This window comes from Conger conger, chromosome 2 (genome assembly GCF_963514075.1).
Source record: "Conger conger chromosome 2, fConCon1.1, whole genome shotgun sequence".
Taxonomy (NCBI): Eukaryota; Metazoa; Chordata; class Actinopteri; order Anguilliformes; family Congridae; genus Conger; species Conger conger.
In genome coordinates, this window is record NC_083761.1 from 15,160,263 (window position 1) to 15,187,823 (window position 27,561).

General features: G+C 51.1%; 1 protein-coding gene across 3 annotated transcripts in view; it reads right to left on the reverse strand.

The window, feature by feature from the left end:
• The window catches only part of jmjd1cb (jumonji domain containing 1Cb), a 105,944-nt gene that overhangs the window by 54,178 nt on the left and 24,205 nt on the right, over nt 1–27,561 (reverse strand). For all 3 annotated transcript variants that reach the window (XM_061225398.1, XM_061225397.1, XM_061225396.1), the window contains exon 2: nt 6,676–6,840. In XM_061225398.1, the coding sequence (XP_061081382.1) occupies nt 6,676–6,840 (165 nt within the window). The remainder of the gene's footprint in view (nt 1–6,675; nt 6,841–27,561) is intronic.

The window sequence follows — 27,561 nt, forward strand, 5'->3', positions numbered from 1 at the left end:
CCCCCGCCCGTCTGGGTAATAGCCGTAGGTTCCCTCTGCGTGCCCGTTCGGATTCACGCACAATACAGCCTAACTGCTGGGCCGTGTCCGCGAATCCCGTAGAGCCAAAATGGCGGCGAGCGCGGGGACCTCGGATCCATTTCCGACCGCAGAGAGAGCGTGCCCTTAGCCGCGCGCCTTCGATAAAGCCAGCGGAAGACGGGATGAAAACAAGCGACTGCCCCGCGGTTCTACTGCGAGGTCACGGGAGCTGCCGCGTTCTGCACCCTCGCAATTATTCCACTTAATTATTAAAAAGGCAAAAGCTCGGGCGGGGGGGCCTCGACGATGCTAAACGAAGCCCTCCTGTACCGCCACGGCAAAAAAAAAACAGGCCCGGTTACTGGAGCCTGAGCGAGGAGGGGGAAAAGCATCGCTCCGCGGAAAAGCTCGGCTGGGAACGTCTGGGAGGCCCGCCTCCTACCCGCCCGGAATGACAGCAGAAGGTTGGAATTCTGGGGACGGAGGAGAAAATATTAATGGCTGCCATGGAGGATGAGTAACGGCGGAGAGATCCAGCGACGGCCCGTTTCCCTCCTGCGTTTACTCATGTGGGAAAGCCATTTCACAACACGGAAAAAGCGCTCCATCATTGGGCATAAACACACTTTTTTTTTTTCCTCTCCCGCCCTCCCTCTCCTTTCCTCCCCGCCCCCTCCCTCGAAAAACGCACAACAACGCGAGGTTTCCGCTGCACACTGCAGACTCCTACTGCAAACAACAGCCCGCCTTGTTAAAGGAAAGATTAAAAGCCGCACGATTTACGGCCACTCAACCTTCTGTAATCCCAATAATAACACTCAGGTCCTGAACTTGCCTAAAATAGGAGCATGGTAGGGAGGTATAATAAACAAATAGATAAATAAAAAAATTTAAAAAAACGACGGAAATGTCCAGGCCGCAGCAGGCTAGCGGCGTTGCGCTAGCAGGGGCACGTCCGCGCCGTTGGCCTTTTATGGTATGGGAGCGGGGCTTGCTGGGAGTGAGTGATGGGTTAAGGCAGCATTCGGCGGCAGAGACAAATTAAAACCAAATGTTGGCGGGGTGGAGAGGCCGCCCCGGCTCTGCGCCGTGGAGTAATGTCATTTCGCCACAACGTGTTTTCACAGCACGGGGGCTTCTGCCCCACCCTCCTGCGTGCCTCCATAACCCAGCCAGAGAGCCGCCCCCCCCACCCCCTCTCCTTCAAAGGCAGGCAGGGCAGAGCGGCCCCGGGCACTCTCTGTAAACGCCGCCCGCCTATGATTGCTACCATTAAGCAGCCAGCTGTGCAGTTGGCAGTGAAGGATCATCTGTATATTCCTGCTCTCTGAGAACAGCCCCATCCCCCCTCACAAAAATACTGTTCCCCTCCCCTCTCAGTATGCACACGTACACTCACACAGAGCACAGGCACTCACTCGCACGAGGACAACACGCATACACTCGCAGATACACACACACACATACATACACACACACACACACACACACACACAAGGACAACACGTGCACACACTCACACAAGGACAACACACATATACTCAGATGGAGACAACACGCATACACACACACACACACACACACACACACACACACACACACGGACAACACGTACACACACTCACACAAGGACAACACACATACACTCGCAGATACACACACACACATACATACACACACACACACACACACACACACAAGGACAACACGTGCACACACTCACACAAGGACAACACACATATACTCAGATGGAGACAACACGCATACACACACACACACACACACACACACGCGCACACATACAGTATACTCTGACACATAAACCGCACACGCAAACCACATGCATATAAAGTGCATACACAAGAACCATGAACCACAAACAAATCATGCACGCAACACAAACCATACACAAATCACACACACACATAAACCACACACAGACGCATAAACCACACATGCATAAACATAAACAACGAACACAAACGAGACACACACAAACCACATGCACACAAACACACACGGCACACGCCCTCCAGGTAAACGCACAGAGTGCTTAAACACAGTCTAAGAGACAAACAGGAGCTCATAGTACTACAGGCGGGTCCCAGCAGCCCGCGTGGTTGTGTTTACGCTCCAGAGTACAGGGACCTTGGGGTCTTCAGGCCAGAGGGAGTCAGGCCAGAGCAACCACAGCAACAAAACAAACGCGAACACCCCGCACGGCTGAACGCGGAGAGACACAAAAAAACGACAACAGGGAAGCCCTGATGAACATATCTCCCACAGACGGGCGGGGGGGAACTCGCCCCCGCGTTCATTACACAAACACATAAACACACGAGACAAAGAAAGACCCGGAAAGAACGCTGCCTCTTCACCGTTGTCACTTCACAACAGCAGCAACAACAGAAAACAGGAATATGTTGGCCAGGACCCCCTTGAAGAAATTAACATTTCAATGGGGTTTTTCCCTCCCGGATAAAAAGAAATAACGCACAAAAAAATAAAAACAGCGACTGAAAGCCCTCTCCTGACACGGCTCTTAATGCAGCAAGACACGGTTTCTCGACCTTCTTCAACGAAGCACGGGTGTCAGGCGTAACAATAACACGAACCTCATTTTGATTCATTCGTTTTCTTAAAAAGAAATCGAGGCTACGTTCTAATTAGTTTACAGGAGAGGAACTCTTCGAACGCGGCGCGGTGACGTTCGGCGTTGCGGTTACCGTGCCGGAGGCCTGCCCCGGGCAGCGGAGGGCAGAGCCGGCCACCGGCTCTGTGTGCAGAGCAGTAAATGTTCCTCCCTATTTGTCTTGATGACAGCTGACACCGCCGCCGCAGCGGGGGGGTGTGGGCGGGGGGCGCCGGTCCCGCCACGTTAATCATCCCCCCCCCGGAATCTCCGAGGGGGCCGGACCGGGCTCGAGGTGCTCCGGGGTCAGCTGTGCCGCCCTGGCGAATCATTACCCCGAGCTCCCGACCAACAACCTGCGGCCCAATCACTCACAGCACCGAATTAACTAATCCCACGCTTGCCACAAATACAACTATTTCAAAGAAAAATATATATAGAGGGCAATGACTCTCAGGCAGGAATAGTGTGCTTCTGAACTCTGGTGCAACCCCTCTGTAATCTGTGCTCTCCACTGGCCAATCAGAGGGCTTCCTGTCAGGTGGGAAAGTGCGATGTTTACTTCCTTGTGACTGCGAGTGACCCCCGTGGTCACGTGGACCTTCTCGTGGGCCGATAAGATGTGTTCATGCCTCGGCTGAGGAGATTACAATCGACCTGCTGTTCAGCCGGGAGGCCATTTTGCCTGAAAACGTAGAATGCAGACGGCACGCACAGAATGTTCTGGAGGCCACGTTGAGAGAAAAAATAAATAAAAAAAAATAAAACACAAGACACAAACAGAGACACACACACACACACACACACACAGACACAGACACAGACACAGACACAGACACAGACACACACACACACACACACACACAGACACAGACACACACACAGACACACACACAGACACACACACAGACACACACACAGACACACACACAGACACACACACAGACGGTCAGAAATGTGAATCGGTGACGCGCACGATCAGCTCATGAGACGCAGTCAGGAATCGGCCGCGTGTGGGAGCTGGTAAGAGGATTTCTCCGGGAGCAGCCCAGCCCAGCCCAGCACTCGGCCCACATAAAGAACCCACTGACCTCACACACTGCTAAACAGGAAATGAGAGAGACAGGCAATTCCACAGCCAGGAAGGGCTCAGAGCGGAGGAGAAAATCTCCTTATCCCTTCTTCATAACAGTCAAACAATAAAATATCATAATAATCATATGTTATATAATCCGCAGCTATAAATTATTATTATCCACCAAAGTCGTTTATTCAGTTTAACTAGTCATTTACTTTGCAGCTGGATTTGAGAACATTCATTACGATCTTTCCTATCCTCTATGCATGGCCTCAATGACACTGCTTTTCCTCTATTTATACCACCGCTACTACAACTACTGCTACTACTACTACTACTACTACTATGAGTACCACTGCTACTGCTACTACTACTGCTGCAGCTGCTGCTGCTGCTGTTACTACTACTACTACCACACTACCAGTACCACTGCTACTGCTACTACTGTTACTACTGCTACTGCTGCTACTACTACTACTGTTACTACTACTACTACTACAACTGTTGCTACTACTGTTACTACTACTACTACTACTACAACTGTTACTACTACTACTGCTACTACTGTTACTACTACTACTGCTGCCGCAACTACTACTACTACTACTACTACTACTACTACTGCTGCTGCTACGGCAACTAATACTACTACTACTACTACTACCACAATACTACTACTACTGCTACAGTACTACTACTACTACTGCTACTGCAACTACTACTACTACTGCTACTGCAACTACTACTACCACAATACTACTACTACTGCTACAGTACTACTACTACTACTGCTACTGCAACTACTACTACTACCACAATACTACTACTACTGCTACAGTACTACTACTGCAGATGCTGCGACCACTGCTAATATTTATAATTATTTTTATTATTATTGTTAATCATCATCATAACAATAACAATCAGAGCACCACATTAATAATTAAATAAGGACACTGATAGTGGTCGTAGGAGTATATTATATAAAGTGTCATTAAAGGCTCACACTGTGGCGGTTGGGTTAACAGCACCGGGGTGCTGCAGCGACGCACTGCCGATTCACCCAGCGAGAACATTATTCCAGAGAGAGGCTCCGTCGCAGGACCATAAACAAGGAGCCCAGGAATAAGACCCGGCACAAAGACGGCTGGCTAACGTAAATAACCCGGGGAGGCCTCTCAAACGCGGCTGTCGATGGCCTTCGATTCCCGGGTCACCGCGCTGTCGATAGCTCCCGCGAGCGCCGTTAGAGGGCCGGGGGAGACAATGCTCCGTTTCGGGGGGCCGCGCGTATCAAAGGGGAGCGAGACAAAGGGCCCGGGGGCCGGTGCGGTGCGGGGGGCCGAGCGGAGCTGCTGACTAAGGGCACTGCGGCAGCCGTGCGTCCGCCTGAAACGGCGGCCGTAAATAACCGAGGCGTGAATGCAAATGCGCGGCAGAGGAGATAAAACAACAGGGGGGTGGGGAGGGGGGGTGAGGACGAGGCTTTTCAAAACAGACAGCGGCCGTTACCGCGCCAACGTCCGCTGCAGTTACCCGGTCGCGGGGAGTTCTGGGAGGTAATTAGGGCTTCGTTGTCTATTGATTTAATAAGATTTTTCAAATGAGTCCTGTCGAGGCGGCACGGTCGTTCTGAGAAATGAAACCGAATTATCGCCGTTGTTAAAAAAAAACCGAGTCAATCGGGGGACACCCCGGCGAAGCTGGTTCTGCCTCCGTGAACCGAGGCCGGAGGCGCTGCGGAACCTGGCTTTCTTGTTTTATCAGTTAATGCTAAAAATCTGACGCAAAAGCGGAAAAAATGTGAATGCAGGTACTGCAAATGAGTCAACTGACAATTAAACTGCTGAGATCATGACGGACTGTTGCTGCTCCTCGTGGAATTCTTTTCACAGAAGCCGACTTTAATCAACAACGTCTCACTGAGAAACTTTCCATCTTTCATTTTAAGGGTATTTGCACTTAAAACATGATACATGGGTCAAACAGATAAACGTTAAAATAATATTTATTGACATTTGTGGTCGTGCTTTTAATTGATGAGTCTAAACATGACCGAGCAATTATGCAGCACTGGGCTTGTAAAAAACCACCTTGGAATCACCAGAAGCAGCGTTCTTCACACAAATCAAATCCGTAAAATGTTTATATTTATGTAATGCTGAAGCGGATGAAACGGGAGCAGGCGGTGTGGGATGGAAGACACGGGGCACGGCGTCTCTCCGGACGGCGAGACGTACAGAGCGAGACGCGCCACCCCGCGCGTCTCACCAGGACGGCGTCTGAACTCTCATCTCTAACGCCTGTGCCAGAGGGCGCTGTGCTGCACGTTGCATAATCAAAACACCCAGCGCGTTTCCACAGCTAGAAACCGCGCTCGCTAATCTGCAAACGGCCTATAACGCCGCACCGTAAAACATTTACGGCAATGAACACAACACGGGGAAGGGGGGGGGGGATTCACCAGTCGGGCACTCTTCAGCTCGTTACAACCGCTGTCGTTTTACGAGCCTGTGCTCACGCCCTAACCCGGTGAGCCAGTTATGGAGTTGTTAAATTGCGGGAAGCAAAATCAAAATGTCCCACTTTCCGGACAAGTCCCTCGGAATTTTTTTTTTTACATTACGTGCCATTTAGCAGAAGCTCTTATCCAGAGCGACGTACAACAAAGTGCGAATCAATCACAAGAACAAGTGCAAAAGTAGACCTGAGAGGACAGTACAGTTCCGAGTCCTAGTGTAAACATACAGAAATTCAGAACCCTTGTTGTAGCTTGAATCTTGTAGCTTGTAGCTTAAACGTGCGCGTTCGCGCTTTCAGAACCTCAGAGGGCCCTGCTGCCACACGGGTGTGTGTGTGTGTGTGTGTGTGTGTTTCCACACGAGCGGTCAACACCATGGCAACGCTGCCCAAGCAGAAGAAGAAGAGCGGTGGGGTCACTCACCAGGGCCGGCCACTGAATCTGCTTGGCCTTCGTTCCCTGGACCTGGGCGCTCTCTTTCCTCTTGGCCCAGACGAGCTGGTGCTCCAGGAGGAAGATCTGGAAGTCTTCGTACACCTTCACCCACTCGCGTTTCTCCCACTCCAGGTCGTCGAACTCCACGTACACCTGCGGGGGGGGGCAAGGATAGGGAGAGAGGGGTGAGTGAGTGCGTGGACATTCGAAGGGTCTCATGTCTTCGTTTTCTGAGTCTCGTGTGATCTCGGACTCGAGGATCTCCAGCTGCACTGAACAAACACCGGCACAAGTTTTTCCACATTTCTGTCCGCTGACATTTCCTGCAGGATAAATGACAGTTTTCTTCCTTTCTCAAACAAGGTATATTTTTAGTGCAGAAACAAAAAAATGTGAGTATTTATTTAAGCCACATGTGTGCCAAGATGACAAGGCCGGCCCAGGGTTCTACAGTTACACTCGGTCCCCTAAGGAAGGCCCCGGGTTCTACAGTTACACGTGTCCTACAAGGCAGTCCTGGGTTCTGCTGTTCCACCCACTCCTCCACCGAAGGCCCGGGGTTCTAAAGTATCCACCAATTCCTCCACTCTCACAGACATGTGACTCAAACATTCTCCGCTGGGAATTCCTCAACCACTAGCTCAGCAACAGGATGTATGGGTTTCCCAGTCAGAGAAAGGCTGAGTGTGAGTGTTTCTACAGTACAGAACACCCCACACAGTGAACTTAGCCTTTCTGAGGGTTTCTACAGTACTGAATACCCCACAGAGTGAACTTAGCCTTTGTGAGGGTTTTTACAGTACTGAATACCCCACACAGTGAACTTAGCCTTTCTGAGGGTTTCTACAGTACTGAATACCCCACAGAGTGAACTTAGCCTTTGTGAGGGTTTTTACAGTACTGAATACCCCACACAGTGAATTTAGCCTTTCTGAGGGTTTCTACAGTACAGAACTCCCCACACAGTGAACTTAGCCTTTCTGAGGGTTTCTACAGTACAGAACACCCCACACAGTGAACTTTGCCTTTCTGAGGGTTTCTACAGTACAGAACACCCCACACAGTGAATTTAGTCATTTTAAGTGTACTTGCAGTACAGTACTGAATACCCCACACACTGAATTTAGCCTTTCTGAGGTTTCTATAGTGTATTACTGAATACACTACACAGTGAATTTAGTCATTCTAAGTGTTCTTACAGTACTGAACACCCAGCGAATTTTCCTTTTGGAGTCTTTTTCAGTCAAATGACTACAGTATTATGCAGTTCAGAATGGAAATGAGTTAAAAACTATGAAAACCCTTTGCAATGTCAGTTTCACACTGCAGTAAAACAAAAATAAAAGCCATGCAGAGCTAGGAGAAGGGTGAAGGAGAGCTATTAATGATTAAATCAGACAGTCTGCACTAGGGAACGAAAGCTAATTTCACTCACAGATTTCAGACGCAAGATAAAAAGGTGAACCACTTTAGTAATAGCCCATAATAACCACCCAGACAAATCTGGCTTTGTGGACCGACTTAAAACATTTCTTCTGAACTTTGACACACTGGAAACTTTCGACAAATAAAAAGTGTGGAGCCCAAGGACAAAAACACAGAAAACCAAAAAACACAAAATATTATGTCTACTTAACAAGGGTGAAGACGATACAACCCAGGTGGTGAATTGGACACAGCGCCTGACACATTGAGAAAAATGTTGCGGGGGGTAATCCAACACTCAGGCTGTACCCTTAAATAAGAGATGGAAATGTCTTATGTATGAGGCTCAGGTAAACGCGCGTGGCAGAACGCCACCGCTTCTCCGGGCCCCGTCATCAATCGCCGGCGAGCGCCCGGCGAAAGGCACACCGTTCCTCACTTTCATTATGCAATTAAAGGGATCGGCGGGGCCGTTTGTTCCGGGCGAAGGAGACCGGACAGGGGCCGGGAGCGGGGCAGACAGGAGCGCGTGAGAGACCGTCAGGGCTCCATCGGCCTGCGCCGGCGGCGAGCGGTACTGTACATGACGCCGTGGTGGAGGTGAGAATCCGCAGAGCGGACGCGGCGATGGGCGAGCGATAAAATCACACGCCCGTGTCGCATTCTTCCACAGAGCGCAGGTGACGGTTTCGCATTTCACATCAAATTAAAAACGTCAGCCGCCGCAACCCCGCTCGTCTGTACCGCTCGACGGCAGAAACGTCCTGAACGAGGTTAAAACGGACCCGCCTCTGTCTGCGGTTAGAACCGTGTTTCCTGTTTCTCCGCGCGCGCGACAGCTCGAGATTTTTTCCGGTGACGCTTCTGATAAGTGAACCGACACATGCTCCGAGAAAGACGGAAGAGGCCAGGAACAGTACCAGCTGCCACATTCGATGCACAACTAAATGACCAATTACACATGACAAATGTGCAAATAAGCGGCGGTTGCGTAATGTGCGAGCGTTTAAAGTGGAGAGGAATCGGAACGCCCGCTGCGTTTTTATCACCTCGGCTGCGCTCTCTCGTTGCCGTTTTTTGCGCGGGGGGTTGTGTTTTTGGGGTGTGCGACAGTGCCGTCGGGGAAGGCCTGGAGGCAGGCCGGGAGAGGAGCTGGAGCAGGTGAGAGGGGTTACAGCGCTGGGCTGGTCTCTCGCCCTGTTCCTCCAGCGGGCAGGCTGCCAGGCTCCCCCACAGCCAGAGAGACAGAGAGAGAGAGAGAGAGAGAAACAGAGAGAGAGAGAGAGAGCGAGAGAGAGAGAGAGAGAGAGAGAGAGAGAGAGAGAGAGAGAGAGAGAGAAACAAAAAAACAGAGACAGAATGAGCAGGGCAAGAGAAAGGGAGAGACAGAGAAACGGATAAACAGAAAGAAAGAGAGAGAGAGAGAGAAGGGAGGGACAGAGTGAGCAAGGCTAGTGGAAAAGAGCAGCAGTGGGAGAAAAGAGGGAGAGATAGAGGGGGGAGGGTTCAACAGGGCCGGCTCCCCTCGCTCACCCCACTCCAGATCCTGTAGTGGTGTCACTTCCTATTGCTCATAATTAAACGTGTACAATGGGGTATACTGTTTCAGGGGCCGCGCGGCGGAGGGGACGCGGCCTCATTAAAAATGGACGCGCGGGCCGCGGAGGCAGCGGCGGGGGGGGGGGATGTTTGCGCCCGGTATCCAGGCACTGACCCCTCGGGCCCCGGGCCCCGCTGCCAGCGCAGGGGATTAGCAGGAGCAGGGGAGGCCTGCTGGCACCCACTGCTGGCATGTCCCACCAGCACAAAGGGAGCATGTGCAGAGCGCGCTCTTAATGACGGGGGCACAAGGCCAGGGGGGGGGTGTGCGGGGGTATGGGCGGAATGCCGCGTCTGGGGGTATGCCGGGAAGTTTGGGTCTGAACCCCCGAAGAACTCATCCCAGACAAATTCTACCCCCTGCCCTGCTTTTTTTTTTTTTTTCCCCCTTTTCGTTATTTTACTTTTTTTCTTCCCACCCAGAAGTTATTTTCTACCAGGCTACGATTAGTCTATTTCTGACAACTCGGCAAAAAACGGCGCACGCAGGGAGATGAAATATTTAAAGGTTCTTAGGACACACTGGAGCATGCACAGTAATGCCTGCTAAAGCTGGTGAACAAGTCTGAAAATTATACCGCAGATTCCTTCAGCAACTGGCATGGGAAAAGTAGGTCACTCCACGCTACAGCTGAGACTCTATTGATACAGGAGGGAACAGCGCAGAGGAGCAGGCACATGGCAGTAAATCTACACCGTTAAAACACACAAACTACACGGAGGAAAAAAAAAAAAACGACTTTCTGCTCAGAAAAGACAAATCATTTACTGCCACACCCCTCTGTGAGAACTTAAACCGAAACGCAAAAAAACAAGCAACCCGAAGTTCACGGATCCAAAACGGTACGCTGTACAAGACGTTCTACTCCATATTTTTCAGAGTCTGTTTACACTTTTATTTTCACTCACTCAGTAGTCCTTGAACATTCAGAGGCCTTTTTGCCCCACACCTCACGGTTGAGCCAATGGGAGGAGGAGCCCATGCCTGAGGCCTGTTTATTTAATAGGCACTTTTCTGACACTCATTTACACACGGCAGGAGTTGCACATTACAGCCAAAATCCATTCATGAGAGGAAGGCGGCAGTCGGAGGAGCGTATTCCAGCAGTCGAATCCCTCACCCAAACATCCCGCGGCACTTTCACAACACGCCGCGTTGCCCGAACGCGCCCGTCAGGAGTCCGAAGGTACGAACGCGTTGCGTAACTGTAAGAGGCGAAAACACGCGGCCAAACAGTCCAATATGCTCCTGTGAGTATCGATGACATTGAAACATTGTTCCACATGAGCAATCCGTCTGGCTGAGCGCTCCAGCCGAGGTATTCCCACCCCGGCGCGGCATTCCAACGGGAGCGCCCGCGCGCTTCCCTGCCGCTACACAACAGATACTCGGTGACGTCATGTTAGCCCGCGGTGTTGCTTGCAGCTCCAGCATTGGCTCGAGCGGCATGGGCCGTGGGCTGTGGGCTGAAAGGACGTTCGAAGAATGTGGCACAAAGCGGGCGTCTGCAAAATGGCCACACAGAAGTGTTTGTAAATGCGCTGCATTACACACACGGAGCTGCTAAGCGCACGCAGCCTGCCAGCGGCAATCTTCCTGATGGAGCTGGACCTGCTTTGCATACGGATTGCTCAACAGCACTTAAGAGTGGACGACGCCTCTCATGTACACAAATCACCGCAGAACACCTCCTGCGCTAGGAAACGACGGTGGAATGGCTTAAAAAGTAAAATGGCTTCAAATAACTTCAAGCCGAGGTAGATTTGTGGTGGTTGGCAGCGCTTATCGTCAGAGGAGCCCTAAAGACCAAGCTGGCACAAATAGCCTTGCACCTGAATCTAAGCCTGTTCTCTGCTTTAGGCTACAGCCTCATCTGTTCACACACACACACGCGTGCACAGACAAGCGCGCGCATGCACACACACGCAAGCACGCACGCACGCACGCACGCACGCACAAACAAATTACAGACACACACACACACAAGCACACAACAAGCATACATATATATGTATATACAAACAAATATGTACTCACATTACAAACACACACGCGCAAATATATAAACACATTATAGACACACACAGTAATTCCATGTCAACTCAACACTTGGACCATTAGCATCATTCACATCATTACCCACAAAGACACATACACACACAAATGTATAGGCCTAGACACATGACACACACAGACACAAATGTGACCTGGGCTTCACCCCTGAGTTCTGAAACAAAGTGCATGAGTCAACAGGAAACGCCTCACTGGTCTGTCAGAATGTATCCTCTCAGACACACCGCTGTACGAACCCGAGAGGTTAAACCAATGAGAGCCAAGCCGTGAGTAACAGGGGCCAATCAGACGGCAAGCGGGGAACTTGGCCACAGCTAGAGAGGGGGGATGACATCAGATCCGGAGAGTAATAACCACAGAACCCCAGGCCCGTTGAGAACATCCTCAGGCCAGCCGCGAGGTCAAAGAACGTGCAGAAAAACCACCACTGCCATTCTGGGCTGGTTTCACCGCGTGCCACCAAACCGGCACCGGAAACCCGCCGGTGAAAACAGCCCGGCACAAGATGTTCCGCGTGCCGAAAGCACAGAATACGTTAGTACTTTTTTCTCTTTTTTTCCGCCGCTGCCAATAAAAGCACATAAAATCAAAGGCAGTAGGGAGAGGGGAGGGGAGAAGGGAGCGGAGGATTTTCAGTAGTGCCCTAATGCAGCTTGAGGATTAGCCTTCGTCTGCTCATGCATGCGTAATGTTTGTGCGTTTGAAGATCATGGGCTGCGGAGGCATTATATAACTCCATTCAGCAGAGACCCTCATAGCCGCCTGTTTACTCAACTAAGCACATTTTGATTTGGAGCCATCGCCAACTGGGTTCTGCCAAGTCCGTATCGATTTTATTACACATAAAACAGAACGGTGGCGGAAAGCAGGTTGATGAGACGATATGCTAATAGAGGGAAGGGAAATAAAGAAATAAATCACGTCTTTGCATGTTACTCAGGCTTGCATCAGCATGGAAATCTAAATCTGCGGATGGTATTTCTGGAATCAAGGAATTAATTTTGCAGTGAAATTAAACGACTTGCTAAATAATATAACGTGCCGTCACGAGCTACAATAGAAACAAGTGCAATTCACGTAATAGCAGTGGCGTAGTACAAACCTAATGAAGGGCCTAGCTGTTAAGACATCGCAACGGAGTCTTTTCCAAAACAAGGCCATCACCACCGTGAGGAAATTAAAAGGAAAAACACATTTTCTTCACTTCAGACAGAAATACAGCAGGCGCCTAGGATAAAACCGAATCCATTATAAAGGAGATGGTATTTAGGACAGCCAGCTCTCACGAAACGCACCACGAACGGAAAGACACTACAAATTTTAAGACCTGGTTGCTACGCAACCGGCAGCCTTTTTCTCTTCTGAAAAGGAAATCTTCACAACAGATGCCTGCGGAAAGCGGCGTGTTGGTTTTGGACACGCGCTGGCGACGTCGAGGCGGGGAGGGGGGAGCCTGTCAACGCTTCAGCTGCCCCCACAGCGAAGGTGGGCCGCGGAGAACAAGCGAACGGCGAATCGCGCCTTTTCAGCTGCTGCTGTCATTTACCGTCCACCAACGGTCTCTCACCCCCCTCACCCCCCCCCCCCCCTCACTCCCAGAACTGAGTCACGCCAAAATCTAGACCCGTTTCACACAGGAAACCACGTCACTGACCTTGATACAAAGGGCTCCAGTACAAACACCGACTGTCTTCTTCCAAAGCGCTAGACACGCAGTCTACAAAAAGAGATGTCAGTATTTTTCAGATTTTAAGTATTGCTTTAAATGTAAACATATCCTGTATTATTTTTGTATTTACAGTTTCTAAAAATGTGAATAGATTTTTGTACTGAAATTGCCTTCATTATGATTTTGTAAATTTCACCGGAAAATATAATTATCCGAATGTTACAACAACACAAATCGGGCTCAAAATAATGAAGACAGTGTAGCCTGGTAGCCTAGCTGCTACACGCATATGAATGAGAAATATATCAAGTCTGAAAAATAACTATGACTCCTCTGTTCACATGACAACAGGTTTAAAGAGAAAGTGTCCCGTTTCCTTTAAAGCCCGTCGGCTGCATCTTCCCTTAAAGGTCTGCCGTGGTGTAAAATCTGCCCATCACTAAAAGCAGCAGGGCCTTTCTGACTGGCTGAGGCCACGGCTGCTGCAGTCCAATCATCGAAGCCCCAGACAGCCCCAGCTTCCCCGGAACAGAAAAAAATCTGCCTTTCAAATCACTGAAGCAGAGAGAGATAGTGATATTCGCTCTTTCTGATCAGATTAGCAGAGAGGAAAGCTTCTCGTACTACCGTGCGTGTACGAGTAGCTTCCAAAATACACACCATGGACACACACACACACAGCACCCTACACAGATACACCAACCATCCTATACACACACACACACACACACACTAACCACCCTATACACACACACCAACCATCCTACACACACAACAACCATCCTATGCACACACACACACACTAACCACCCTATACACACACACCAACCATCCTACACACAAAACAACCATCCTATACACACACCAAGCACCCTACATACACAGATAGCTGTGCAGGCACACCCACACACCACCCTATACACCAACCATCCTACACACCCACAAACGTGCACGCACGCACGCACGCACGCACGCACGCACGCACGCACGCACGCACGCACGCACGCACGCACGCACACACACACACGCGCACACACGCACACACGCACACACGCACACACGCACACACCATCTTTAAGGCTTCTCACCGCTCTGAGAACAATGTGTAAAGCTGTAAAAGTGAGACATTAATGTCACTAAGCCACTCTCGCTGACTTGGTGGGGGGGGGGGGGGCGTTCTCCTGCCTTCTGTCCAAAATAAACCTGCAGCGCAGTGAATCGCCATGTCCTCATTTCCCCTCCTCATCACAGACTGCCCTGAGCACATCTGTCACATTCTCCCTCCCAGGGCAGACAGCGGCGCTTTTCATTACAGCTCCTGCTCTCCGCCTTTCACAAAAAACAGCTTTTCCCCTCCCTTTTCAGTTCTGCTCGCCCCCCATCCGCACATTCTTCTCTGACTCATTAACACTAAAAATGGATTCAAATAAGTTGGGGCGTGGGGGGGAGGGGGGGGGACAAGTTCTCCAGCTCAATTTTTGAGCACTGCTGGGATAACGCTACTTGCTGAAAACATTATACCACTAAAATAAGACCTCCAACGCAATTTGAATATTGAGCCGTGTTTAGAACCAGTTAATAACACGGAACCTAGGCCAGGAGCACTGTTGATAAATTATACTCGCCAGAATTTTCACTTTTTAAAACCAAAAATGTAGCCAAATGCAAAAAGTAGTAATTTAGGACTTGATTGAATCCATGTCCCCAGTCTTGCTGGATGAGAGAGAAGCACACCGCCAAACCTACAATCATTCATAATTGCAGCCAATGGGTAATATTCCCTTCACAATCCCTCTGCATAAGAACTGGGTTATTTATAGCAGCAGAGCAGAAAAACTGCACGCTGCAGAGCATCATGGGAGATTGCACACGGAGCACTGACACACATGGCAATATCCCGCACAAGCCATCTCGCTGAGAAACGTGGCTGTTCTATCCGTCTGAGACCCAGCAGATGAAGCTACGCAGATATCATTTTACAGCCAAAGCTACGGTAAATGACTCAGACGATGGCTTCCTCCTACCCGGACTCTCTGTTCAGGTGTAAATCCTGACTTGGAGGTTCAGCAGTGCAATTCCACAGTGACTTGCAAAATAAAATGAAATCCAGCACAATCACTGCTCTCCTGGAACCGAAGCCCGGTCGTCAATTAGCTCGGTTCGAAGCGGAGCCAAGTTCTGCCGAACCTTTGAATCCGGCCTGACTTTTCCGACATCCCCCTCTCCCCGAACCCTCCGTGTCGCAGCTTCCCTCTGTCCTGCCGCCGTTCTCATTTCCCCAGAAGCCGGGGCGGAAGAGAGTAGCCGGCGGAGGAGAGCGGAACCGCAGGGACGGCTTCAGACGGGCCTCCGTCCCGGAACGCCCACTTCAATTTGGACATGGAAATTCCATTCTCCAGGCCAGGCGGCATCGCTCCGACCGTAATTTCACCGCTGCGGAACACGAGGGGCCTTTCTGCCATTGCCGCCCCCCCCCCCCTCCGCCCCCGTGTTCTACTGTAATGAGGTTCTCAGCCCGTGTCGCATACGGGGGGAAAACACGGATCATTTTATCTGTGCGAGCGCTTTGGAGGCCATGAATACAGACGTGGAAATGCAGCGCTGCAGAACATCCGACCTCAACCTGCCACTCCGGCGTCACCCAACGCTTCTGCAACAACGCTCTGCAACATCACCCTCTCCTCCTGCGTTGTGAGTGCACGCCGCCATTACAGTCATTCACGTGGGAGACGATCTCACTCTCCCGATGCTCCTTGCGAGACAGGCCTGCGAAGCGCACGTTGCTTAAATAACCCAAATGCTGAACCTTGTGGTGAGTATACGTCATGGGACAAGGCAAAAATAACGGCATTGAGGAGAATAAGAGATTGGTACGCGGGAGTGACCGGAGGCAGCAGCTGTTTGTGGGCCGGGTTCCTCCTCCTGACACCGGATTAAAGCGGTGTCTTTGTTTAGCGGGCGTCTGCTGGAGCCTCCGGAGCGACGGGATTACTGAGCGCCATCACACCGCCGGGCTCAGCTGATGGAGGGGCAGGGCCCGCCAGCAAACAGCCACGCCCGGGGAGAAACCTATAGCGTCCCAGCACAGTCCAAATACAGCCCTAAACACACAGGTATACCCTATTCCTATAGACACACATATACCAGCACACACACACAGCAAGGGTATCCAACCTTTAGAAGTGTGAGAACATGTACACGTACACAATCACTCACAGGCACCCTCAGACTTACACAGACACACACACATGCACACACACGCACGCACGCACGCGCACGCACGCACGCACGCACGCACGCACGCACGCACGCACGCACGCACGCACGCACGCACGCACGCACGCACGCACGCACGCACGCACGCACGCACGCACGCACACACACACACACACACAAGAAGGCACACAACAAGGGTTACCCAGCCTGTACACACATGCACACACAGACTCGCTCGCACGCACGCACACACCCACACAAGACGCATAAATACACTGGGAGAGCCGGATAGCAGACGTTGACAGAGAGACGTACGGTAGAGCCACGGGGGCTCATCAATCCCTTCAGCGCATAGACAGATGTACCGTGGGTCTGGGCCTCTTTGTCTCTGCTGGAAACGCACAGGCCGACCGGCCCGGGCTGAGAGACGAGCTCCACCGGCCCCTCTCTCCGGCGAAGCTCGCCGTTTCGACCGACGAGACGCCGCGACATGGCGGCGCACGCCCTCTGGAGACAGTCTGACCGCAACAGATCGGACGAGGGGGGGGGAGGGACTCGAGAGTTAGGCAACTCGAGACGCGTGCGTCACGTACACCGCACCGCTATTATCGATGTTCCCTCTCCTTCGGCGGAGGGGAGGGAGGCATTCTGAGGTGACGATTAATGGGAGACGTGTAGGTGTGCAGCCTTTGAGCGCATCTTCTTCTGCGGTAGCCGGTCTCATTAAGCCTGGCCCCTCCGGGGCGAGGCCTCCCAGGAGAAGCTCTGCGGGGGCAGAGCGCAGTGCAGCCGGGGCCGTGTAGACGGAGGCTCTCTCTCTCCGGCAGCCGAACCAGCTCCTCCGCAACGGAGAGAAACAGGCAGAAATAACGCTCCTTTCAAGGAGGAACCGGCGGGCTCGGGGGAGCCGCGTGAGACGGGAGGTCAGGGACGAGGAGGGTAGCTCTCCCGGCGAGCCGCACGTGAACTGGAAGAGAAAGAGACGGGGGGGGAAAAAAAGGAGAAAGAAAATCTTGGCCTGACCCAACTTCATCTGAGAACTTGCAGCGAATTCACTAGAGGAGGAGGAGGAGGAGGGAGGGGCAGCGTTTGAGTTGTAGCTCTGGGCCTCCGTATCTACGGGTATTTATGGCCCCGATCGCAATCAGAAACCAGGTGCGAGAGCTCAGAGCGTGCGAGACCCGCTTCCTACAAGGCATTTCCTGCGAGGGCTCTCGGGCCCTAATGCGCCTCGCCTGTCCGCCGGCGAGAGGGCCCACCCCGGGCCCCGGGCAGAGCAGCCTAATAAACACATCGATACCGCGCAGGAAGAGATGACCTCACCGCCGATTAAAGCCGACACTTCGGTATATACTTATGTCAGGCACTTTTTGGGCCTCCCCTGCCCCCCTACCTCTCCCAGACGATGAAGCCCCCCCCCGTGCGCGAATAATAACAAGCGGCCCGGCTTCCGCGAGCCTACCCTTCACCTCGGAATTTAATCTGATTTATTGGGCCTGACTGCGCCGCGAACAACATGGAAGCCGGGCCGCTAAAAGGGTTTTTTTTTTCTTTATCTGCAAAGCACTTTCAGGAAGTATGCGGTGACAAAAAAAAAGGCGAGGGGTATTCTTTTTCAAAACAACCTTCGTTTAAAAAAAAAAAAAAAAAAAGAAAAGAAAAGGAAAGAAAAAAAAGAGAGGAGAGGAGAGGAGAAAGGGAAGGCTTTCGCATTGCAGCAAGGAGCAGCGGACCCGGAGGCTTCCAGGGGCCGGGACACCTGGAGTTATAACCCGGTGCGGCCGGCTCTGGTGCACATTAATGCGGTTACGATTGTCATTATCGATGTGCAGAAGAATGAAATCATCCTTATTGCGGCCATTAAAATGGAGTGTGACTGTTGATCCAGAAACACCTCTCTTATGGGAACGGCTCTGGCTGGCCTGCGGAGAGCGGCTTCCTTCCTGTCTGGGAGGAAACGGAGCTGGGGGGGGGGGGGGGGGGGTTGGCGGGGGGGGTACGGACGCCCTCATATTTCCGTGCTGCTTGGATGCAGCGTCTCAGTGCGCAGTGTGGGGATTTTAGAATGGAGTGTACCTTACACTAACTAACCTCATCTCATGAGGAGTGGGTCAGTCTGTGTGGTGTTGGGTCGGCGAGGGAGGCCGAACCCTCGCTTGTTGCAGGGCATAGGATTTGCCCCCTCCGACATGTACCCCATTGAGAGAACATCACCCCTGACAACCACGGACGTACACAAACAAGAGTGGCCAAAAAAAACCTTAATGAGATCAACTGAAATTTCTGGGGGGGGGTGGGGGGCATGGCACCAATGGCTATCAAATCCTGTCGGAATTAAAGAAAAGAAAAAAAAAAAACCACTCCAATTTATTCCCTGACACTCCAAAACTAATGGATTCCTCAGCATTATGGATTCTGTTCCACACATTACGGTTCCTAATTGCTTGCGATACGGCATACAGATTGATTGCGCGCGTTCTCGCAATTTCTCTGCGCTGAAGAGGGCAAATAAATAAATGACGCCACATAAAGAAGGTCTGGAGGAATGATGAGAAATCCGGAGCGAGATGGGAAATTAACGTCGCCCGCTGCCGACTGCGTTAAGAGAAATAGTTCGGCGCTAACAGGATTTGTACAACAACAAACGCGGGCAGAGGCTAAGCATCGGCATAACTCAAATGTCATCGTCGCTAATTTCCCCCATCGACTGCCGCAGCACTGAATCCGCGCAAATTAACCATCAGTCTAGATCAGGGGCTTCATAAGGCTCCTTAATACTGAGAAGGCTAATTGCTGCTACTCCACATCTAATGCGCGAGGGGCTTTGATGGAGGGAGATAAGGCCGTGCCTCACGTCTCCGATGAGGAGAGGCTACTGTGGAGCGTTTGAAATCCGGGCCGGGGAAGAGGCTTTCCACTGACCAGGGCTTCAGACGCACATCAAAACGACACCGGCGGCCGTTAAAACGGCCGACTTCACTCAGCCCCCCCGTTTCCACACCGAGACACGTCAACTGTCAATCACGCGGAACGAAACGGGTATCCGTTTATTTCGCGTAAGCCACCTTTTTTTTGAATATTCGGGTTGCGGTTCGGGCCCCGTCTGCGGCTAATGCGCGGGAGCCGGGCGTGGCGTGTCGCCGCGACATCACACGGGCGAGACGCGAGAGGGGAGGGGAAAAAAAACCCGCCAGATCCAATTAAATACTTTTTGTTCAAACTCTAGAGCCGCGTCGCTCCCAGAAGGCAGCGCTCCGCGCCAGGCCACAAGGAGCACCAATTAACCGCCAAACGCGCCGGTCACGTGACCGCGGCCGCCACTGGCTTCCCAATAAGAGCACGAAAGGGGGAAACGAAAATGAGGAGAAAAAAAAACCAAGCACATCTTATTGTCATTTTTTTTTTTTTTTTTTTTTGCAGTGTCTCCGCTAAAAATAATCAATGCAATTAAAATGGTGGCCCTTGTTTTCCAACTAGCCGCCCTTTGTAGCTAGCCCACCCCCCCCCCCCCCGCCGTGTGGAAGAGCCGTTACTGAAATGTCGGCACGGTGACCACCATTTTCATCCTCAGCGCGCGGCGGTTACTATGTTGGAGACGTGGTAACTAGGCTCCGGCGCAGGTTCGTGGAACACATGCGCTGAATACAAATGACGGGCGAGCCGCCCTGGAGGAGGAGGAGCGGAGCCGCTTCTCCCTCTCCGGACGCCTGGCTGCGCCTCTCAATTAGGCCAGCGAGCAAGCCTCGTCCGGGGCCAATCCTAACAAAAAAAAATCAAATACAATCACAATCACAATATTTATATCGCAACAAGCGTTTCCGCCTTCCCGCTCTGTCCGTCCGTGCCGCGTTAAAAAGCGCTGACCGGAGACGGCGGGTCTGAACGGAACGGACGGGGCTCCGCGTCGGGGCGAGACGCCGTCTCTCCGCACACAGCTCCCGGGGCTAGCGTGCCGCTAAAGCAGACACCACCAGGGGTGCCTATAGGGGAAGCTCTGCTTACAGATATTCCTGGCACTGCGGCCATGTTGAAACCCGAGAGCGGTCTGCAGAGCAGTGCATTAAAACAAACACCGGTCTCCCCGCTGGGCTCAATCGGCCCTGCGCATCAGTCCGTTCCAAACAAAGGCAGCGGGTCTCATAAGATGCTATCCGCCGCGCGGCGCACCGAGTCATAAATAATCTAATGAAAGGGAAACACGGATAGCGCACGTACAGGCAAAGTCCGGATTTCACAGAGGTGTAGATCCGTTCTGTACGGTTTGAAGCTTTAAAATGCAAAGAGCCTTTGATATGAGCTGGCCTTCAAATGGGACCTGGAGAGCAAACAGAAAGAAAACCTCCGACAACAAAGCCTTTCAGGTTCTGTGAAAACGGGCCGTATGTGCGAACTGACACATTAATTTAAAAAAATGGCACTTGAATTTGAAACATTAATTTTTGTAATTACACAACTAATTACCTTGGAACTGGGACTGCTTTCAACATATTGGACGGTCCTACTGAGCTGAGGTCAAACTCTTTTGTTGTGCAATTAGCCGAAGGGGTGCTAGACACAACACCAGGTAAACTGCACGGATATGCGAGGTAATACGACATGAAGCTCGAAGAAAACGATCATTGTCAATCGCACACATTCAGTGAAAAGAAACACAAAGCATCCGATTTGGTATTCCACGTCAGCACAAGCACAGCGGTGCAATGACTCGACTTCACCTTGAGATGGAAATAAGAAAAGGCCCAAATTCAACAGCTACATGTCCGTGCTTTCACTGCCAGTGAGGACATTTAAAATCATTTGTCCATTCAGTGAGAGAGATATTCAAACACTTCCTGATCATCACAAAGCACACAGGCTGCTGACTTTATAAAACTAACCTTCACAAACCTAGCAAATTACAGTCAGCGACATAGCTAATATTAAAGCAAATGACTATGAATAACATAAATGCATGTACAAAAATCATATCAAAGCAACCTAACACAAATACACACAAAAAAATAAAAATAATAATATAGGCATTGTTATGATATGAAATATGAAGCAGTGCAGGGAAAGGTAACGGTGAATGTAAAACTAGCCTTCAGAAAACTAGCCTTCGGAAAACTGGCAAATTACAAGTCAGGGACTCGACATAATATTAAGGCAAACGACGACGAACAATAGCAACCTAACACCAATACACAAAAAAAACAAAAACATAACATAGCCATTTTATGTTCTGAAATATGAAGCAGCGCAGGGACAGGTGAGGGTGAATGTGAGACGTGGCGGTGGTCTGCGCTCCGTGGCGGGCGGGAGGGAGGACGCGGGCGGACGCACCACGCGACGTGGCGAGCGTAGCGGCCTGAAATAGCGCCGCAGAGGGGCGCAGAGGGGCGCAGAGGGGCGCGTGGCCCCGCGCCTGATTTACGAGCGCCTCTCCGACAGCTCGGCGGGCAGCGCCCACCAGTAACCGCGCAACACGCCGCGTAACACATCGCACGCGGTGAAATAAGAGCAGCCCACGGAGCGCGGGTAACGCCGGACCGCCGCGGGAAGGCCAGAGGAAGACCGAAAGGCGGCTGCAATTAAACAGAGCGGCGTCGACTTATTTTTATATTATTATCACGAGTTTCGTTTTTGTCTTTTTTTTTTTTTTTTTTCTGCCACTAAACTCATTTCGTACTCCCTTTCTGACGTTGTTTTCCGGGGCGAAACGAAATGGCAATAATGTCAACTGGAAAGAGGGGAGACGAGCTGAACGTAATCGCCGCAGACAGCTTCCAGAAGCATCCATTTCCCATCAAGGTCAGGCCTGTCAGGCCGTCTCGGGAGCCGGAGCCGGAGCGGGGCAGGTAAACAGCCATCGGCGGGCGAGGAACGTGTTCCCGCTCCCCCTGCCCGTCCCGTTACCCAAACGTGAGGCTGAGGACGCAGGGCCCCAGGGGCGCAGCTCCAAAAATAACACGCCGTTCTCAGCGCGACCTCAGACCAAAGCTTTACATGCACCGCGTATGGGCGGACATTTCCCTAACATTTCTTTATTTACCGTGGCGTCGCTGGATAACGCTCCCTTCCATTCCCCTCCCTCCCGCCCTTACACGCAGACGCAGCGCAGAGGCGGGAGAACACAATATGCGGCAGCCGCCATTGTGCTGGCAGCAGGACGCTGCTGTGTGAACAGGATATTTACAGGGGAAACGCTGTGACTGGGAAAGTGCGTGGCTCGACTGTGTAAACACCGGCATCCACCGCACAGCCTGAACCCCGCGGTTCATCATCTGCGGCTTCAAAAGACGGCCTGAAAACGTCGGTCCGCTCACGTGACCTGGAACAAAGGTAACCGGGGGACGTTAGAAACGCTCCCTAACAATAACCGTTCTAAAATTAGACCGCAGAGCATCCAGACAATCAGTTGTTGAAATCTGGGACAATCAGGACATGGGAAAATCCCCCCTGCTCAATCCTGAAACCCTTTTTGCTTTGGTTTTGGCAACTAATAAATCTTTTCAACAAAAAACAACCTTACTGAAGGTTATGAACTTCAAATAATGCGTGCGTTTCTTTTATGGGATCAAAATAATTTGTTACGAGCCATTTTTAAGCAGGAAGGAGGTCATTATTTGGCTAGATTGTAGATAAGCAAGTAAGGTAAACAAACTTAACACAAGCGCAGTTAATGTCGGTGACTTGGTACTAAACACACACAGATGGCCGTCAATTAAACCTCCCCAATGTTGCAGAAGTGTTTACAAAATATTTCCGAAACAATTTTCCTTGAGAGAATTGAATCAGTTTCATTGAGGAACTTCTGCAGTACATTTCAGCCCAATTTACGCTCACCAGAGTTCTCATATCACGAAAACTTAAGAGCTACTTTTCCAGAAGTACGCCTTGCTTGGGGAAATGGAAGCAATTTCCAGCATATGAAAAAATGTGTATTGAAGAGAAATACGGCCATGAGAAGAACAGAAATGTTTTAGTCTTGAGAATAAAAGAATTTTAAAGTTTTTGAAGCTGAGAAACATTTCGAGAATAAGGCCAACATTTCTAGGATGTGGAGAAGCCTGGCGAGACCGATGCTGAACTAGTCAACCACGTTACCGCTACAGATTCACCATCTACGGAGGAGTTCTACTTCTGAACTGGTGTCCTTTATCCAGGAAACCCTTTCCCTTTCAGCCCAAGAGCACAGACGTGACCTCTGGGGGCCGGAAACAACGGCTGCACCCTTAATCTGAACCCAGAAAAAAAAAAAAAAAAAAGCCGTCGTCTGAGGCAAAAACAAACAAATGATTTACTGGCAGATAGTCAGGGCCCTCGTCAGACGGGAGAAGCCCAGCTGCAGCGCGCTGCATTATTCATGGTCCCCCTGCTTTAACGCGGCCGGCGTCCGGAAGGACGTGGCGGGGAGAGCGGAGGTCAGAGCGGACGACGCGGCGCCCTGACACGCGGGGAGAGCAGGAGCGCTCCCTCCTCCGGGGTCTGACGCCGGATCTCCAGCTCCGACTGCAGGGTGTCGACAATAACACATTAGTGCTGGGAAATAACCCTTCTTATCCCCGGAGACACTCCCCTTTGATTACCATAATTTACTAATCATAATTTACTCCTACGGTACCAGGGGACAGGATTCACTTTGCGTTGAAGGAGGAACGCGTCCCCAGACATTCTAAGTGCAAGACGCGCCTGTAACCCAACTGCGTACGGGGCTGTCAGGAGAGGACCCCCGCCACCCCAGGAGTAGGGCTCTATATTTAGAGCCGAACACGGGATAAACAGACAGGTTTTCAGCGCAGGCGTTCAGGTGAAACGAATAGTACCTGCTCAGAAGTTCGCACCCCGAAATGGCGTTCTGGGAGTGCCATCGCGGTGGGATGAAGTGCAAATGCGTTTTTTCGCAGTTGCCTGGTATCCGTGCCACCGAGCTCATTGAATTGCCGTGCTACTATCGGTTTGGCAGCATCCGATCGCACCGTCACCTCCAGAGCGGAGAAATTAAACCCGGAACTTGACGCGCACCCGTAAGGAATCCCGTTGGCCGTATGTACGGTGTCGAACATTTACATAATGAGGGAAATTCGTGCCACGTCGCCCTCTGCATCACGTTTCCTTCCCGCTCCTTGGTTTTTCGTCATTGCTCAAACTTCGAATGCTCCTAGCGTTGGCTTGCTCTGCCACGGGCCTGCTTCCCCCGGCGAGTTTGACCTTGGGTGCGACATTCAGCAGCGGTGGGGGGCAGACTGCTGGCACGGGGGCTTGGCTCAGACAGCGCCGGGGGAGAGGGTACGAGGAGGAAACTGCATCAGGGCTGCCCGCTGTAGGGCTGCCCGCTGCTGGCCCAGTGCGTGCGTCTGCGCGTGTGTCTGCGTGTGTGTCTGCGTGTGTGTGTCTGCGTGTGTGTCTGCGCGTGTGTGTCTGTGTGTGTGTCTGCGCGTGTGTGTCTGCGTGTGTGTGTGTGTCTGCGTGTGTGTACTCGTGTGTGTGTCTGCGTGTGCGTACTCGTGTGTGTGTCTGCGTGTGCGTACTCGTGTGTGTGTCTGCGTGTGCGTACTCGTGTGTGTGTCTGCGTGTGCGTACTCGTGTGTGTGTCTGCGTGTGCGTACTCGTGTGTGTGTCTGCGTGTGCGTACTCGTGTGTGTGTCTGCGTGTGCGTACTCGTGTGTGTACTCGTGTGTCTGTGTGTGTGTGTGTTTGCCCATCTGTGTGTGTGTGTGTCTGCGTGTGTGTACTCGTGTGTGTGTGTGTACTCTTGCGTGTATGTGGTGTGTGTGTGTGTGTATGTGGTGTATGTGTGTGTATGTGTGTGTATGTGGCGTGTGTGTCTGTGTGTGTGTGTGTGGTGTGTATGTGTGGTGTGTATGTGTGTGTGTGTACTCTTGCGTGTATGTGGTGTGTGTGTGTATGTGTGGTGTATATTGTGTGTGTGTATGTGGTGTATGTGTGTGTATGTGATGTGTGTGTCTGTGTGTGTGGTGTATGTGTCTGTGTGTGTGTGTGTATGTGGCGTGTGTGTCTGTGCGTGTGTGTGTGTATGTGGTGTGTGTGTCTGTGTGTGTGTGGTGTGTGTGTCTGTGTGTGTGTGCGTGCGTGTGCGTGTGTGGTGTGTGTGTGTATGTGGTGTGTGTGTCTGCGTGCGTGTACTCGTGTGCGGTTTTATTCCGGGCGCCGGGCAGGGAGGATCCTTCCTGACCTGTAACCGGAGCCGGGCTGCGGGGCGGCTGCGTCTCTCGTTCCCGTGTTAGTCGGGGTGTGAGGGACTGACAGCTGGTAAGCAAGGAGCACACAGAGCACAGCGCCGAGCCTCCGAAGAGCCGGCCTGCACCCTTCTTCTCACACACACGCCACCAAATCCGCTTCTCAAGCAGCGGAGGCATGAGGCATATAGGATAACGCGCTTGTTAATTCATGTGCTGCTAACAATGAACGTTTTGTGAATTGCGAGGCGTATCAGTTCAACGGTTCTGCATTCTGCATTCCATACCAGTTCCAGCCATGAAGTCTCCGACACGTTTTAGTTACATTTCCTTTAGGGTTGGCCCAGGGGTTACATTTCCCCATCTATAGGTTCATTTCAATCCCCCTCTCTGTTTTCCGAAGAATTTACTGAACAGATCTTTGCTTAAATGGAGAATATTATTGTACAGGTATACCTTAGGCTACAGTATAGGCCTAGTCTGTGAAGGCCAGCAGAGAGATGCTAGAATGATCGAAGCAAGCACATTATTACACACATTTAAGCCTGAATCATATTAACATCATCTTAAATGACAACTGACAGTTTAAAATAGGGCTGTAATGAACCAGATCGATGTATTGGCGCAAAGGGCAAAGATCAGATTCAGGTGATGCAACGTAAAAATTGATCTGTATTGGTATGAATCAGAACAAAACACTGCCAACATCACCATTCATGTTACTGAATGTACCTCATCACTCGTGTTAGTGCCGTTTTTCCTTCCGTGGACAGGACATCAATCCGTTTTCTTACTGTCTTGGATGATTTTGGATCATATCGCAGCAAAATATGCGATATTGACAAATACCAAACCTATGCCTAAACCACTGAAATCATACCCTATCATGGTGAAGCCAACGCCCTTCAGACATACAACACTCGCAGAAAACAAACGGGTAGGGAAGACTATACTCTTCACCAGTATAGCTGTATGTACACTCACAAGCCAAACACATGCAGCCAGCTCTCAGGACACCTAATCCGCCAGTAACACAAAAGCTTTAAAATACACAACCACTGAAAAATGTGATCATTTACATAAAGGAACTGCCCAATGAAAACTTGCGGATTACATGTTAAGCCCGGCTTGGTGGGCCTGCATTCGTCATGGCTAGCGAATGCTAACAGGCAAAGCAGCTAGCGCAGATAGTAATGAGCGCCCGCATATCCAAACAATGTTTCCGGCCACTCTACCATGTTCAATTCCCGCCGTTCAGAGGTTAACTTACGCAGTCCTCCGAAGAGGACGGTTCACTGAGAGTTTATCGAGTTCCCATTCCTCATATTTAGCAATAACTTACTAACTCGCTGCAGAGGGTGCACCACAAAACTGCGGAAAAATGCAAAAGGCTGGTTACAATTTGCTTAGCATTCTTTAGTGAGCAGATTCTTTCATGCTGCTAGCCGTCTTGCAAAGCACAAATTCTGGGTCCATTGAGGTGAGAGGGAAGAGAGAGGAGGGGAAAAAATAAAACCATTTTCAACGGATCAATGCACAAACGCATTTGTCGCAGCTGTAGTTTGAGTGGACAGCCTTGGCAATTAACGTAAAAGGAATAAAGTGCAACTGTGTGAGGGAGAAAAGCTGAAGACAGAAGAGTCTCTGCTCTCTCTCTCTCTCTCCCGCTTGTTGTGGTGCAGGTAGGTGGAGTAAGTGATGTAGTGTGTGAT